Source organism: Mobula birostris, chromosome 32, assembly GCF_030028105.1.
Source record: "Mobula birostris isolate sMobBir1 chromosome 32, sMobBir1.hap1, whole genome shotgun sequence".
NCBI lineage: Eukaryota > Metazoa > Chordata > Chondrichthyes > Myliobatiformes > Myliobatidae > Mobula > Mobula birostris.
In genome coordinates this window covers 4,719,694-4,734,860 of record NC_092401.1, presented here as the reverse complement: position 1 = coordinate 4,734,860, position 15,167 = coordinate 4,719,694, and the positions used below count along the sequence as shown (strand labels likewise).

The 15,167-nt window shown below is 41.9% G+C and overlaps 1 protein-coding gene across 1 annotated transcript in view; it reads right to left on the bottom strand.

The window, feature by feature from the left end:
• Positions 1 to 7,201: 7,201 nt before the first annotated feature.
• dcaf15 (DDB1 and CUL4 associated factor 15) overlaps positions 7,202 to 15,167 on the bottom strand; it is a 46,503-nt gene continuing 38,537 nt past the window's right edge. Inside the window, exons 9-13 of the mRNA XM_072248275.1 lie at positions 14,832 to 14,960; positions 11,066 to 11,148; positions 10,167 to 10,271; positions 9,967 to 10,082; positions 7,202 to 8,375 (exon numbers count right to left, since the gene is read on the bottom strand). Of these exons, the coding sequence (XP_072104376.1) occupies positions 8,320 to 8,375; positions 9,967 to 10,082; positions 10,167 to 10,271; positions 11,066 to 11,148; positions 14,832 to 14,960 (489 nt within the window). The 3' untranslated portion in view covers positions 7,202 to 8,319. The remainder of the gene's footprint in view (positions 8,376 to 9,966; positions 10,083 to 10,166; positions 10,272 to 11,065; positions 11,149 to 14,831; positions 14,961 to 15,167) is intronic.

The following is a 15,167-nucleotide window of genomic DNA, read 5'->3' as shown; positions in this document are numbered from 1 at the left end:
ACTTTACTGAAGGAGCGAGAAGTGTAGACAGAGTTCATGGTGATGAGCCTGGTTTCCATGATGTGCTGAGCTGTGTCTACAGAGAATCAGCCGGTAGCAATGGAGGGAAATAGTGGATGTTTCGGGCCGAGACCCTGCACCAGGACTAGAAAGGAAGGAAGGAGGCAGCGAAGAGAAGGAGCTGCAGCTTTGCCTGGGTAAAGGGGTGGCTCCATGGGACAGGGGTGGAGAGGAATTTCTTCATTTTCTGTGTTCAGCTGCTGATTATATTCAGGGGTGGGATCTACAGAGTTTTAGATACAATACGTAGGATTTCACTGGAGAGAGCAATTTGGCATTCAATTTCACCTTATTGAATGCTGGGACTCAAGTGCAACCAATACCATTGGATGTGTGCTTTCTCCTCAGTTTAATTTCATATCCTCCATGGAGAAGAGTTGGCTTAAGATCTCATCAAAGAGTGACATTTTGCTGCATCTGAGAAGTGCAGCACTTCCTGAGTTGGCACTTGGTGACTGTGCAGTGTTTTAGTTTCTGAAATGGGGCTTCAATCCATAACCTGATTGTGAAGACGGTATGTGATCCATTGAATCACAGCTTGGACTATTTCTCTGACCTGTTGAGTAATTGTGCTTTATTCCAGGTTTCCAGATCCTGCAGTATTTTGCTCCTCTTGCTGTGAAATGAGGACATCTCTTTTTCCCTTATTAGGAAGAGAGAGCGCCTTTGGTATGTCGAATTACTGGTGAACGAACGAGTAGTCTTTGGGGTACTGCAAGTCTGAGTCTTTATCGATGCTTTGCTGCATGCTTGAGTGCTTGGTGGGGGCACAGATGCTTTTACTGCTGGTGAGGGTGGGGGGGGTCATCGCTTTGCTGCTGCTTATGTATGGGGGGAGCTGGGGGAGGCTTTGGGGTTCTAACATATAACTGCCATTATTTGGGGCACTGCTCTGTTTTCGTGGATGTTTGCGAAGAAAAAGAATTTCAGGGTGTACACTGTATACATTTCTCTGACATTAAATGTACCTTTGAAACCTCTTCAGCACCTGTGCTTTTGCTTTAAAAAAGTATACACATTTACAAAGTCTTCAACAGAATGCTTACATGGTTCTCAAATAAAAACACTACCATCCTTGTCTAGGATGCATTCCAGTCCCACAGCATCAAACAGTCCTCCAGCAAGGAGGACACAGCTGCATCTTTGAAAGAGGGATAGGCCTATCGTTTCTTCTCTCGAAGGGTGAACTTCCCCATCCTACGCCACATTTAAGTGCACTGACCGACTGGCCTCCCTTTGTAAATCTGTCTCATCAATCCATTAAATGGGCAAGGCATGGGTCACACTGCTGCATCTGGGTCAGAAAGTTGTAGATCAAGCCCCACTGCAAAGTCTTCGGTGCAAAATGCCACCCCAAAAGTACTGAGAGAATGCGGCAGTACTGGAGGGGCTGTCTTTTAAATGAGGCAGTAAACCAAGACCCCTTCTGGTGTCGCAATCAGATGTGAAACATCTCAACAAAATATTTTGAGGTTTTGGGACTTTTCTGCACTTAATAATTATCCATAAAGTAATACAAGATAGTTTAAGATTTCATATTTCTGTTTGTAGACCTTGCTGATTTGTACCAGAACGTCACATTTACTGCTTTGTGATTCCATCTCTTAATACACAAACTCATAATAAAAACAAAAAAAATTACTATTTTTAAATAATAAATTTTGGTTTGGGAATCTTCAACAGAACTTTACAGAAGTGATAAAGATTTTCACTATTCTTAAATAATTACTACCCAAACATCACTCCAAAATTTTCCCCCAAGAGAATCTCATCTGTGTAGAGATTAAAGACTGAGCCTTTGTCTTTTCTGATTTGGTTACATTAGTGTCAAAGGAATGAAATGGTAAGGTTGTACAGGATGCCATACTATGGACTGGATAGGGTGAGGCATGTAGACCAGATAGTGTCTGCTGACAAAAAGTGTACGCATGACCACAGCCTTGTGTAAATCCCAGTCTGTGGGGATTGATCCTGGATCTGACTCGTGTAAAAGGACATGGAAGCAATGTTCCGTATGCAAACTTCCATCAGAAGTCTCTTTTGTTCCATACTGTAATCCATGCTTAAGTCAGGAAAAAAAAATCCAATAATTTTCACCCTATTTTCAGATGCTAAACTTGATTTCAACAAATTTAGAGAAATGAAAGTATTTCCTCACTCTTGTACCAGCAAAAAATAAATACAATGGATTCTGGTTAATTGCAATACATAGGGCCCAGTACATTTTGGCCAAATTAAGAAGCTTCCCCAATTAGTTGAAATTTCATGGAAATAGTTAAAGGTATAAAAAGGCAAACTGAGTAAGAAATTATGTATTTAAATGAGATACAGAACAAATTGGAACACTACCAATAGAAATACGGTACTATAAAACTGTGTATTGGTTTCTAATAGTTACCAGAGTGCACGCTGCGGTGTTCTTTTGATTGACTGTAAATGAAATCAGCGCAGACATCTAGTGCAGATAATGGACTGCCTTCGTACAATTCTATCGACGATTGCATCTTCTACATCTTCATTTTCATTGTAGCTTTCAAGATAATTGTCAATACTTTCAAATTCTTCGTAGTTCCTTACAAGTTGAAGTAGTGACATCACTTCATTTTCACTCCTATTTCTAGCATCTCCACACCTGAATGCTTGAAACTGCATGACCTAAACAGTTCTGAATTGTCTTACTGATTATTTGTCAACTATCAGTGACAAAAATCATTGCTTTTTGAACACAAACACACACAACTGATGCTTGTTGAAACCTATTCAGTATGCCTCCTGCCTCAATTAATTGGCAGTCTCTCAAATAAATGCAGGGAATCCTGGTAATTTTCTCGATCAGTTTTTGTTCTTTAAGAGTTGTCCCAAATAACAGCTGTCCTGATTAACTGATGGCCCAATTAATCTCTGTAACTGCAGTGTTCACACACAAAATGCTGGAGTAACTCAGCAGCTTAGGCAGCACCTTTGGAAATGAATAAGCAGTCAACATTTCAGGCTGAGACCTTCCATCAGGACTGGAAAGATAGGGGGAAGAAGTCAGAATGAGAAGGTAGGAGGATGGGAAGGAAGGTGATAGGTGAAGCCAAGTGGATGAGGTAGGGGGAGGAAGTAAGAAGCTGGGAGGTGAAAGGTAAAGGGTTGGAGAAGGGCTCTGAAAGGAGAGAGGGCCATGGGAGAAAGGGAAGGCGGGGGGGGGGGGAACCAGTGGGAGGTGATAAGCAGGTGAGAAAGGTAACCATATAACAATTACAGCACGGAAACAGGCCACCTTGGCCCTTCTAGTCCGTGCCGAACTCTTACTCTCACCTAGTCCCACTGACCTGCACTCAGCCCATAACCCTCCATTCCTTTCCTGTGCATACATCTATCGAATTTAACTTTAAATGACATCGAACCTGCCTCAACCACTTCTGCTGGAAGCTCATTCCACACAGCTACCACTCTCTGAGTAAAGAAGTTCCCCCTCATGTTACCCCTAAACTTTTGCCCTTTAACTCTCAACTCATGTCCTCTTGTTTGAATCTCCCCCACTCCGAATGGAAAAAGCCTATCCACGTCAACTCTATCTATCCCCCCCATAATTTTAAATACCTCTATCAGGTTCCCCCTCAACCTTCTATGCTCCAAAAGAGGGGGCCAGAACTGGAAATTGATGAAGAGGGAAGGGGAGGGCAAAAATTACTGGAAGATGGGAAATGCAATGATTATGCCTTCACATTGGAGGCTACTTAGATGGAATATAAGGTGTTGCTCCTCCAACCTGAGTGGCTTCATCATGGAAGAAGAGGTGATGGACTGGCATGTTGGAACAGGGATGGGGACTGGAATTAAAACGGATGGCCACCAGGAAATCCTTTTTTGCAGATGGAGCTAAGGTGGTGAACAAAATGATCCCCGAATCTATGTCAGGTCTCACCAATGTAGAGGAGGCTGCATTGGAAGCACCAGATACAGTAGAGGACCCCCACAGATTCGCAGGTGAAATGTTGCCTCAGGTGTAACAGTTCGCCCACTTGCAAGGAAGAGTGCCGGGGGAGCAAAGGAGGCTGAGGTGTAACCATATCAAGGTTTATAAAATCATGAGCGAAATAGATGAAGTGGATGATCAGAGTTCTTTATTCCAGGGTAGGAGAGTTCAAAACCTGAGGGCATATGTTTAAGGTGAGAGGGGAGAAAACTGAAGAGGACCTGAAGTGAAAGTTTTTCCACACAGAGGATGGTGGGTACATGGAACCTACAGCCAGAGGAACTGGTACAGGCAGGTCCAGTTACAATGTTAGAAAAACATTTGGATAGGTACATTGGTGGGAAAGGCTAAGAGCAAGGGTTCCCAACTTTATTATGCCATGGACCAATACAATTAAGCAAGGGATCTGCGACCCAAGCGAACTCCGGGTTGACAGGAAAATGAGCCAAACACAGGTAAATGGAAATAGTTCAGGTAAGCTACTAAGCATGGACCAAAGTACCTATTCCTGTACTGTATAACTCTGAAGACACTGATTTTTTTAAAAATATGAAAATACACTGGGATAACCAATTAATGCTGAGGATGAGAGGGATTTAGAGAGCTCTTGGGATCAGAGGTTTAATTAAGTACTTAGATGGAATAAGAGACTGTCATATCTTAATCTGACAGACATTCCATCCCCAACGATCAGCCCTAGTCCCAATCCTGACAGTTCAGATTCTTGCTAAGATCTGCCAAGGATGCCCTTGATTAACCTTCACTTTAATTTGACCTGGAAGCCTGGCCTCTTTCTTGGCAGAGTCTGCACTTTACGTAACAATTGGATGGTACATTGCAAAGCACAGAACATAGAACATTGCAGTTTCTCAAGAGTCTATTAAACGCCCCTAATGTATCTGCCACCTTAGGGACTACCACAGTTTCTGGCAGTACATTCCAGGCACCCACCACTCTGTGTAAAAAATGTACAGGCCTTTCAGCCCATGATGCTGGGCCAACGCTTTAACTTACTCTAAGATCAAACCAACCCTCCCCTCCCACATAGGCACATGGATAATACGAAAACGGTGGGCTATCTAAGAGTCTCTTACATGTCATAATGTATCTGCCTCTACCACCACCCTTGGCAGCACATTCCATGCACCACCACTCTCTGTGCAAAACATGTATCTCTAACATCCCAGCTATACTTTCCTCCAATCACAAAAATATGCCCCTTCATATTTGCCATGTCCAGCCTCCCAAGTCGTCTCTGGCTGTCTACTCAATCTGAGTCTCTTTTATCTTACACACCTCTATCAAGTCACCCCTCATACTCCTTTGTCCCAAAGAGAAAGAGCCCTGGTATGCTCAACCTATCCTCAGAAGCAATGCTCTCTAATCCAGGCAGCATCCTGGTAAATCTCCTCTGCACCCTCTCTAAAGCTTCCACATTCTTCCTATAATGACCAGAACTGAACACAATACTCCAAATGTGGTCTAACCAAGGTTTTATAGAACTGCAATGTTACCTCATGGATCTTGAAATCAATTCCTCAACTAAAGGCCAACACACCCTATGACTTAACAATCATGTCTATTTGCGCAGGGGTCTATGAATGTGGTACCCAAAATCCCTCTGTTCCTCCACACTGCTAAGAATCTTGCCATTAACCCTGTATTCTGCATTGAAATTTGACTTTCCAAAATGAATTAATTCACTCTTTTCTGGGTTGAATTCTGCTTTTCTGCCTCTTCTCAGCTGAGCTCTGTATCCTATTAATGTCCCACTGTAATCTTCAACAATCCTTCTACACTATCCACACCACCAACCTTCATGTCATCTACAAACTTGTTAACCCACCCTTCCACTTCCTCATCCAAGCAAGTTTTGACTTTCCAGGTAAGGGTTAACCAGAACCATCACTTGTGGCAACGTTTTGTGGCATCCTGGAGATCAGACAGCCCTGAATGACAGAAGGTGGAAACAGTTCATTCAGTGTCCAGTTTCTGCACTGATTGCCTGAATTACTGGAGCAGATGCAAATCTGCATGGTAACTTCAAATTGTTCAAACTGTTTTCGAAATATGCTTGATAAATCCGAAGGTCAACATCTGAAGATGATGCAATATCCCAAGTGTCTATCATCTGAAAACAGTCTTCAGATCTTGGGTCACCTTTGTGTTAAGTGCATGAAAAAGCCTAAATGGCAAGAGGTAACCCCCAACTGGGCTTCCAGAGACTTTTGGAACACACATACCCAGACCTGAGTTATTCGCAGACTTTGGCAGGCATTATGAGCTGCACTGAGGGTGGCTATTATCAGCCACAGGATCACACGAACAAGAACCATGTTAAGCTCTTGAACTGAACCCCTATCACACAGGCTAGGTGCCAATGAGGCAAATGAATTTCTGCAGGGAGAGAGGAGCCATAGAATCTGAATGGATTCATAGCTATTGGGAGTGAATCAATACAGATCATTAAGATCTAATGGAGATTTAGGAATGCCCTCATCAAAGTGGGTATCACCCAGTTCAGAAGTGGCACTAATGTGTGTGAAGTTTAAGTGGTTAACGCACTCAATGAGTTGACACCAACTGGAAATCAATGCCGTCAAACTGGATGATGTCACCAGAGAGCCTGTTAGGTGCTGTAGAAGAACACAACAGAGCCAACCTGATTCAGACAACTGTGGACACAGAGAACCTGGAGCCAAATTATACAACAGACTTACTGCTGTAGATTGGGAGTCCTCGTACTGATTGGTAACAGGGTTGGACTGGAAGAGTGATGTCGGATTACTGGGCAGCCTTTATCAGTCCTTTCCACTACATCATTGAAGCTGCAGCTTAAGAGAAATTTTCCTTTACTTTGTACATTTCAGAAGTGGACTTCCCATTAGATACTAGTGTGGTTGACTGGATGGTCCAAGCCTTCTCCAGTTCTCTGTTAAGCTTCAGCAATACTGGGCTGAGCCTCGGACTGGGCAGGTGTTGCTTAATATTGAAGACAAGACAGGGAGGTTCACTTGAAAAGTTGGATGGGCGGGGGAAAAAACTGCATTGGGTTAATATCAGATGTCGCAATTGGCAGAGCTAGTAATTTTAAAACCATACACACACACATACTACCCACCCCACCCCTTCATGACTCACTTACTAAGACAGCATGGGAAAGAAATGAGTTTGTTTTCAGAGAGAATCTGCTATCTCTTGTGTGATCTACACATCTTTGTTGGATTGTTAGAGTCATGAACTTAGACCATGTCTAGATAAAAATCCACCCATTTCCTCTCACTTACTTTGGTGTCAAATTTGTCTCTCTAGCAGAAAATGTACAAATTAAAAAAGAACCCTGTTTTGCAACACCCAATTAATTTTATAGCTCCTATCAAAGAAAACCATTTGAGGTAAATGTTTAGTGCATTACCTGGCTGCAAAACTTGCCAATCCATTTCCTGTCTTCTGATTTTACTGGCCACAAATTCTGATGCCATCTGAGTTTTAATCACTTGTGAACTCAGCCCAATCTACACTCAGAGTCAGTACTGACATTCACTTATTATATTTCCAACAGCAGACTATTTACACTGAGCTTCTGTCTCTCCTTTATTAAAAATCAGAGGAACATATTCTTACTCAGCAACAGCTTGATGTGGAAACTGGTTACATTGCTCATCATCTGTGATTCTGTAACCGGAACAACCAACCCCACCAACGAATTCTGAAGGTGGTTAGCTGCTGTGAAGAACCAGTCTTGTGTCCAATGACAAGCAGCATTCTTAGTCAGAAAGCCATGAACTGGGAGGATTCAAGGAAGGAATGTAACCAGCTCTTTGCATTTTCAAACTAAACACTAAATAATGTTAAAGGTTAAATGGCATTTCTAACAAGAAAAATAACCAGCAATATGTCCTGGTAATCTCCAAAGACATTAATATCAACATGACTAACAAGGTTCTAAATTATATACTGAGGTAATACAAACATCAAAGATGTTAAACTTCAGTGAGGGTATAGTCAGTACTTGTAAATTAGGCACCAGTCTACAAAAAATAAACGTAACTATTCAATGTCGTGCACATTCTTGGAAGATAAATTCTTATTCCTAAAATCTCCAAGGATATGGCCTTATTTAATGGCATGAAAAGGAATGACTGAAACAAAAATTTGACCAAAGAGGTAGCTTTAAAAAAAATTGAAGGTCTTAAAATCTTCAATGCATTTGCAGCTGGCTTTGTTCTTGAAGGATGGTGTCTCGATTCTTCCCTTTAAAATTTGTTGTCTGAACGAACGATGGTGACTCACAGCTACAGAACAATCCACATACAGCGTCCACTATCCGCTAGGCGTTTCAAGGAGCGACCTAGACAGAAGCCGAGGTTCACAATAAATCATTGCACAGCAATCCTACTCTCCCCAACTTTCTTGCTAAGCACCAAGACTAATGTTTTGCTCTATCAACAGGCAGAGAGATTAAAACATGCCTGTTTTAACATAATCATGAGATTAATCACATATAGAATCACCCAGTAATAACCCAGTCCCTCCACCCAGCATGGCACTGGTGACTTGTGTTGTAATGTCTCATATTAGCAGGTCACTAAAATAACCTGACATGTAGAGTGACACAGACTCTAACACACTGTTGCTTGGTAACTTTTTGCCTGGAGTGATTAACTGAGAAACTGTGCGGGGAAAATCACAATAGATTCTCAGAGTGCAATGCATGGGTCTATCGGTGCCAATCTATTTCTCCTGATTTCAATTCCATTATCAGCAGCTGAAAGTGAACAGCAGTTTGCCAAAGGGAGGGCATAGCATTCCTTGTAATTTGATTGCAACAGGGCTCCTGCGCTCCAGTGGGCATATCCTTACCCTCTTTGGGTGTAGGACCAGGGAAAGAAAGGAACATCATCTTTCTTTCTGCTTTCTGTAGGGATCATTCTCTATGTTTTTATCTCTCTCCACTGATATTCCTCCTGATACTTATATCGGCAAGCATGACAAGTGCTACAGACATGTCAGAATGAGAATGGAGGTTGAATTTAAATGGAAGAATTTGCCTTTTGCAGTGGACAGCTGCGAGTCTCTCAGGGTCAATTATTGTATCTGATGCTCTCAGTGAGGCTTCCTCTACATCAGTGAGATCCAACAGATTGGGGGCATTGCTTTGTCGAGCACCTTCACTCTGTCTGCCACAAAATGCAAATTCTTCCAGCGGCCACCCATTTCAATTCGACCTCCATTCTCAATATGACAGGTCTGTCCATGGCCTCCTCTACTACCACGATGAGGCCAAAGTGATATTGAAGGAGCAACACTTCATTCTGTTTGAGTAGCCTCCAACCTTATAGCATAACCTTCAATTTCTCCAACCAGTAATTTCTCCCCCCCACCAACCTTCTTTTCCCACTCATTCTAGTTATCCTCTTATCCCTTGTCTTCTCATCAGCTCCCTCTGATCCCCCTGATCTTTTCCTTTCTACTAGATTCCTTCTTCTTCAGCCCATTATCTCTTCCACCTATCCCCTCCCAACTTCTTACTTCAACCCCCTTCCCCACCAACCAACCTTTCCCCCTTCAGCTGGTCTCACCCATCACCTGCCAGCTTGTAGTCCTTCCTCTCCCCTCACCTTCTTACTCTGGCTTCTGCCTCCTTCCTTTCCGGTCCTGACAAAGGGTCTTGACCTGAAACACTGACTGTTTATTCTCCTCTATAGATGCTGCCTGACCTACTGTTCCTCCAGCTTTTTGTGTATATTGCTCAGAATTACCGGCATCTTCAGGATCCCTTGTGTTTATGAACAGACTTGAATTCCAACCTGATAAACATCACCGGTGCACAGAAGCCTCGGGGCACTTGAAGCCGCTGTGTAGCACTGAGGAAGGGCTGTAGTGGATGGTTTAGATCATGTGCGCCACATGCAACTCACACCCATGGTATCGCAGCATACCTTTATGCAGGGCTTCATTCGTCATTCTGTTCACATTGCGAAAGGTACTTTCGGGGACTAGCCAACGCATTGCTACATCAACACAGCTTTTCCGAAAGGTACTCCAAACACTGCCACTGCACAAAAAGAGATTGAAATATTAGCCTTAACTTACATTTCACAAACAAGGTGGTGTTGAGAAAATGCACCATTTAACCTACCTTGTTTGTCCCTGGACAGCAGTTAAGTCTCCAACACCCACAGTTGCAAAGATGCCCGTATTTAGATTCCATGCACCCTTCAAACAAGTATGATATGCCTTGGGTCTGAAAAATCATTAATAAGGCTTGATAGCAACTTAGTGGCAGGTTACACACACAGGAGCGGGTAATGGAAGGACACATTAGAAAACACTATGATTCTATGCTAATGCAGGGTACAGAAACATACTGTGAGGGTGTAAGGGCTAACCAGTACTAAACGTTTCAGAATGGGGACGACAAAATGAATGAATCTGCAGGAAGGGGTAGGTTTGAAGGGTCACAGGCTCAATTCCCATTCAGAATTCATGAGCTTTCATCCAGCAGCTAAAATAACTACAGCCTATCTTTTCATTTCAGATAATTTCCCAGTTGATGCCTCCAACGTGAACTCGGGGGCTCTTGAGTCAAGGCAGCTACATAGAACAGTACTGCACAGGAGGGGCCCTTTGAAATGATGTAGGTCAAATTCCCTCCCAAAGCTACACCCGGAGACTGACCATGGAGGAATATCTCCCACAGCATCCAAGTAACACTTCCATTCCTGATCCTAGGCAATGTTGTGATTGCTAAAAGTCCACAAGCCAAACTTACATCAACTGATCCTAAAGTAGGTAGTAGTAAGGGAAGTTTTCCATTACTGGAAATGGTGGCTATGAACCATGCTGAAATTTGCCCAATCCATTTCATGTTTCACTCTCCGAGCTACAGTGCAAGGAAATTTGATTCTCATGAGCCAGGGCAGAATCTTGAAGTGAAAGATCACCATGAATCTCACTCATAGAAAACAAATGTCAGGTACCCAATACAGTAAAGTGTAACATTTAAGTATAACCTCCAATCTAATAGGTTGGTCTTACCTTACTTGCCCTTCTTCATCTGGAGGGTATGCTAAGAGCAGCAATCCTATGTTAATGATTACGTGGTTAGTTACAGGGCATACCTTGAGATTAAAAAAAGGACATATTACCAATCTACAGCTACTGATTACATATCTAAATCTAAGGTGCATAAATGACCACTTTAAATCCAGCAGCAAGTTGATTTATTTCTTTTATCTTCCACATACCACACAAGGCCCTTTAGTAAACAGTGTACAGGACAACTAAGTGTGTATATAGAATGTACTGAAAGGTAGAACAAGTGACAATAACTGTCAGCTCACCACCAATTGCAAGAAAGGATAGGCAAGAAAAGCTGACTTCACCAGAGGCAGAAACATCCCTTGTATGAATTAAAAAAAACCTAAGTTGGTAACAAATGTCTATTACATAAAACAAAATTCTTGAGTTCGTATTACAAGTGCCTGAAGTTCATGGGAATTAACTGTCATTACCTTCTTCCCCCACAACTCCCACCTACCAAGGGGAAACATCTCATTTGCTCTGAGATTCTTCAGGCCTCAATTTAATGATTAATTTGATAATACTACATTCTCAGCAGGAGGTGAAAGGGTTGGTATGAATTTAGTGCTCAGTTCTCTGGATTCAAACCCATAGCCTTCTGATTTAAGAAATCAGTGAATCAAGTGGACACAAAGGACAATTTCAGAATGGATCCAGCAATAACTCAAATGAGCAAGTAAATCCCAAAGTTGTATAATTTATACATTCTCTGATAATAAATAAATCCTGAATCTTGAATAACTTACGGCAGATCCTGCACATGATCTCAGAATCATGTGAAGCTATGAGGACTCCATTTATAAAATGACCTAGAATCTTCTCTTTACCCATCCACTAAGTCTTTGTTTACCTTGGAGCATCCCCAGAGGTTGCCCTGACCTTCATTACTGAAAACATCTACAATAATTTCCGTGAGGCTGTGAGCCAGAACAAATTATATCTACAGAAGAATTGTAAAAAAAAATCTTTTGACAACCAGGTAAGCCATGCCTTCTCACTTAACTGGTTGTCAAAGCCTTCAGAAATATTTGCAGGTAGAATCATTGGGCATGGAAATACTGGACATTCTGCCCACCATGTCCAAACTGACCCATGGGTACCCATCTATATTAATCCCATCTCCCTTCTACACCCAGGTAATTCAATTGGTTGTTCAGATGCATCCAACATGCTGTCAGTGACACTGCTTCCACCACCTGTCAGGAGGTGTTTTCCAGCTTCTTGTCATTCTCTAGGTGAAAAAGGTCCCCTCAGATAACCTCTAAATGTCTTATCCCTACCCGACATCTCGGTCCTCTAGTTCTATTTACCTCTGATGAGGAGAAGAAAATATTGCTGTCTATCCCTTTTATACTCCTCAACTGTATATACCTCATTCATGTACCCCGCTTCAACTTTTCGTCTGTCTCTCCTGTAATTGTAGTGTGGTGACCAGAACTAAACAGAGTACTGCAGCTGATATCTGGCTACTCTTTTATATATAAAGTTGGAACATGACCTCCCTACACTTGTATTCAATGCCCCAACTAATAAAGGCCAGCATCTCAGCTCCTGACATTCAGAAACATGTAAATTCAAAACTAATCAATCTAATAAAAAATGAAAATGAAATATCACCACAGGTGGTCTCCTCTGCCACCTCAGACCCCATATAATGGGAGAGGAAGCAAATCATTCTCAGCCCCTCGGACCTTTCTAAGACAAAAATAATATGAATCAACTGAAGTAGTATAGACTGAGAACCTCCATGATTAGAACAAAAATATGGACCATACACTTATTTATTTACTGTTTGTATAAGGGGTGAGTCTGTAATTGCTCTTAAGAAGGCAGTGGTGAGCTCCTGCCTTGAAGTGCTGCACTGTTGGAGAGAGGTCCATCATTTACAGTGCCTTGAAAAAGTATTCAGCCCCCAACCCTTTGTTTACATAAATGAGTGTTACAACCATGGATTTTGATCAACTTAAATGAGAATATTTATTTGTGAATCATATACTCCTTTTTTTTCCACAGTAGAGCCCAAGTAAACAGTGAAAATTGTAAAGCATGTAAAACTACTGACATGGGAGAGGGTTCAGAGAAGATTCACGAGAATGATTCCAGGAATGAAATATGAGGAACGTCTGGCAGCTCTTGGGCTGTATTCCCTGGAGTTCAGGAAAATGAGGGGGGATCTCATAGAAACATTCCGGATGTTAAGAAGTCTGAACAGGTTAGATATGGCAAAGTTATTTCCCATGGTAGGGGATTCTAGGATAAGAGGGCACAACTTCAGGATTGAAGAACGTCCTTTTAGAACTGAGATGCGGAGAAAATACTTTAATCAGAGAGTGGTAAATCTGTGGAATTCGTTGCCACGAGCAGCTGTGGAGAACGTCATTGGGTGTATTTAAGGCAGAGATAGATAGGTTCTTGATTAGCCAGGGCATCAAAGGGTATGGGGTGAAAGCAGGAGAGTGGGGTTGACTGGAAGAATTGGATCAAACCCATGATTGAATGACAGAGCAGACGCAATGGGCCAAACAGCCTACTTCTGCTCCTATATCTTACGGTCTAACTAATGAATAGCAAGGAAGAATTCCTGGTTAAGAAAAAGCATATCCTTGCCAGTAAAAACTTTGCAAAGCATTACTTAGAAGATGCAGAAAGAGGTCTTGTGATTGGATGAGACTAAAGTGGAACTTTTTTGGCCTTAAAACTAAGGCCAAAATCTGGCCTTAATCTGATACTGCGCATCAACCAGGTAACATCATCCTTAATGTAAAGTATAGTAGAGGTAGCATCATGATACGGGGATGCTTTTCAGCAGGAAGGGCTGGAAATCTGGTCAGAATTGATGGGAAAATGAATGCTGCTAAATACAGAGAGATCCTGGATAAAAACTTGCCAGCCTCTGCCAGAAAGCTGAAAATTGGGAAGAAAGTTCATCTTTCAGCAGGACAATGACCCAAAGCACACTGCTAGAGCAACCATGGAGCGGCTTCAAATGAAGAAAACTGATATCCTTGATTGACTCCTGACCTTAATCTGATCGAACATCCCTGGCAAGACCTCAATTGCTGTCCACTGCCACTCCCCAACTATGTTGGCACAGTTTGAGCAATTTTGCAAGGAGGAATTAATTAAAAACTAGTCATCTTCCAATTATCAACATCAACAAATTGGGTGAGTTGGTAAGGTAATATATTACTACGGAGGAAAGTTAGCGTAGTAATTACAAAGGGTGTGTATACTTTTTCAGCCTCACTATTATAGTTTTTAATGTTCAGTAAATTATTGACAGGTTTTGGATTTTTCTTTTGATTTGATAGAATGCACAATGTTCTGTAGTTCAACTCAAAAAATCCTACTTCAATACTTTTTAAATTTAGAAAATGAGACAGTAAAATCTGAAAATAGTTGTGGGAGTTAAATACTTTTTCCAAGACAGTGCAGACCCAATGACCACAGAGTAAAGGTATCCAAATCAGGATGCTGTGTGACTTGGATGCCTGCTGCCCTTGGACTGGCCATCATGGGTTTCGAAGCTGCAGTTGAAAAAGCCCTGGCAAGCTGCTGAGGGGTGTTTTATAAATAGCACATAGTGTGGCCACTGTATGCTGGTGATGCAAGAACCAACTTTTTAAGGTGGTGTATCGGGAATTAATCAATATTTATTCAATACGGCAAGACACATTCTGACACACACACCACTGCCAAGCTGTTCTGTTAGATCACTTACCTCTAGGATTACAATATCATAATCACTAAAGGAACAGTAGCGTTTTGACCACGATGCATCATTCCTTATAACCTCATTAATAACGTATTCGAAGTCAAGCGTCAGTTGTTCTACAGTGAGGTACTTTCCCTAGAAATTGACAAAACACAGGACACTAACATTCAGTGGACATGAACTTCAAGTAAAAGGCATTATTCATCTCATTCCTAATAAACGTTTCCCTTGGATAAACCTACATCCATAGAACAGCCTCGAACGTGCACTGAATAAGGACACATATAATCCTTTTAAGGATGATACAGCAGGCAATATTGACCCACTGCTACCTGTCAAGAG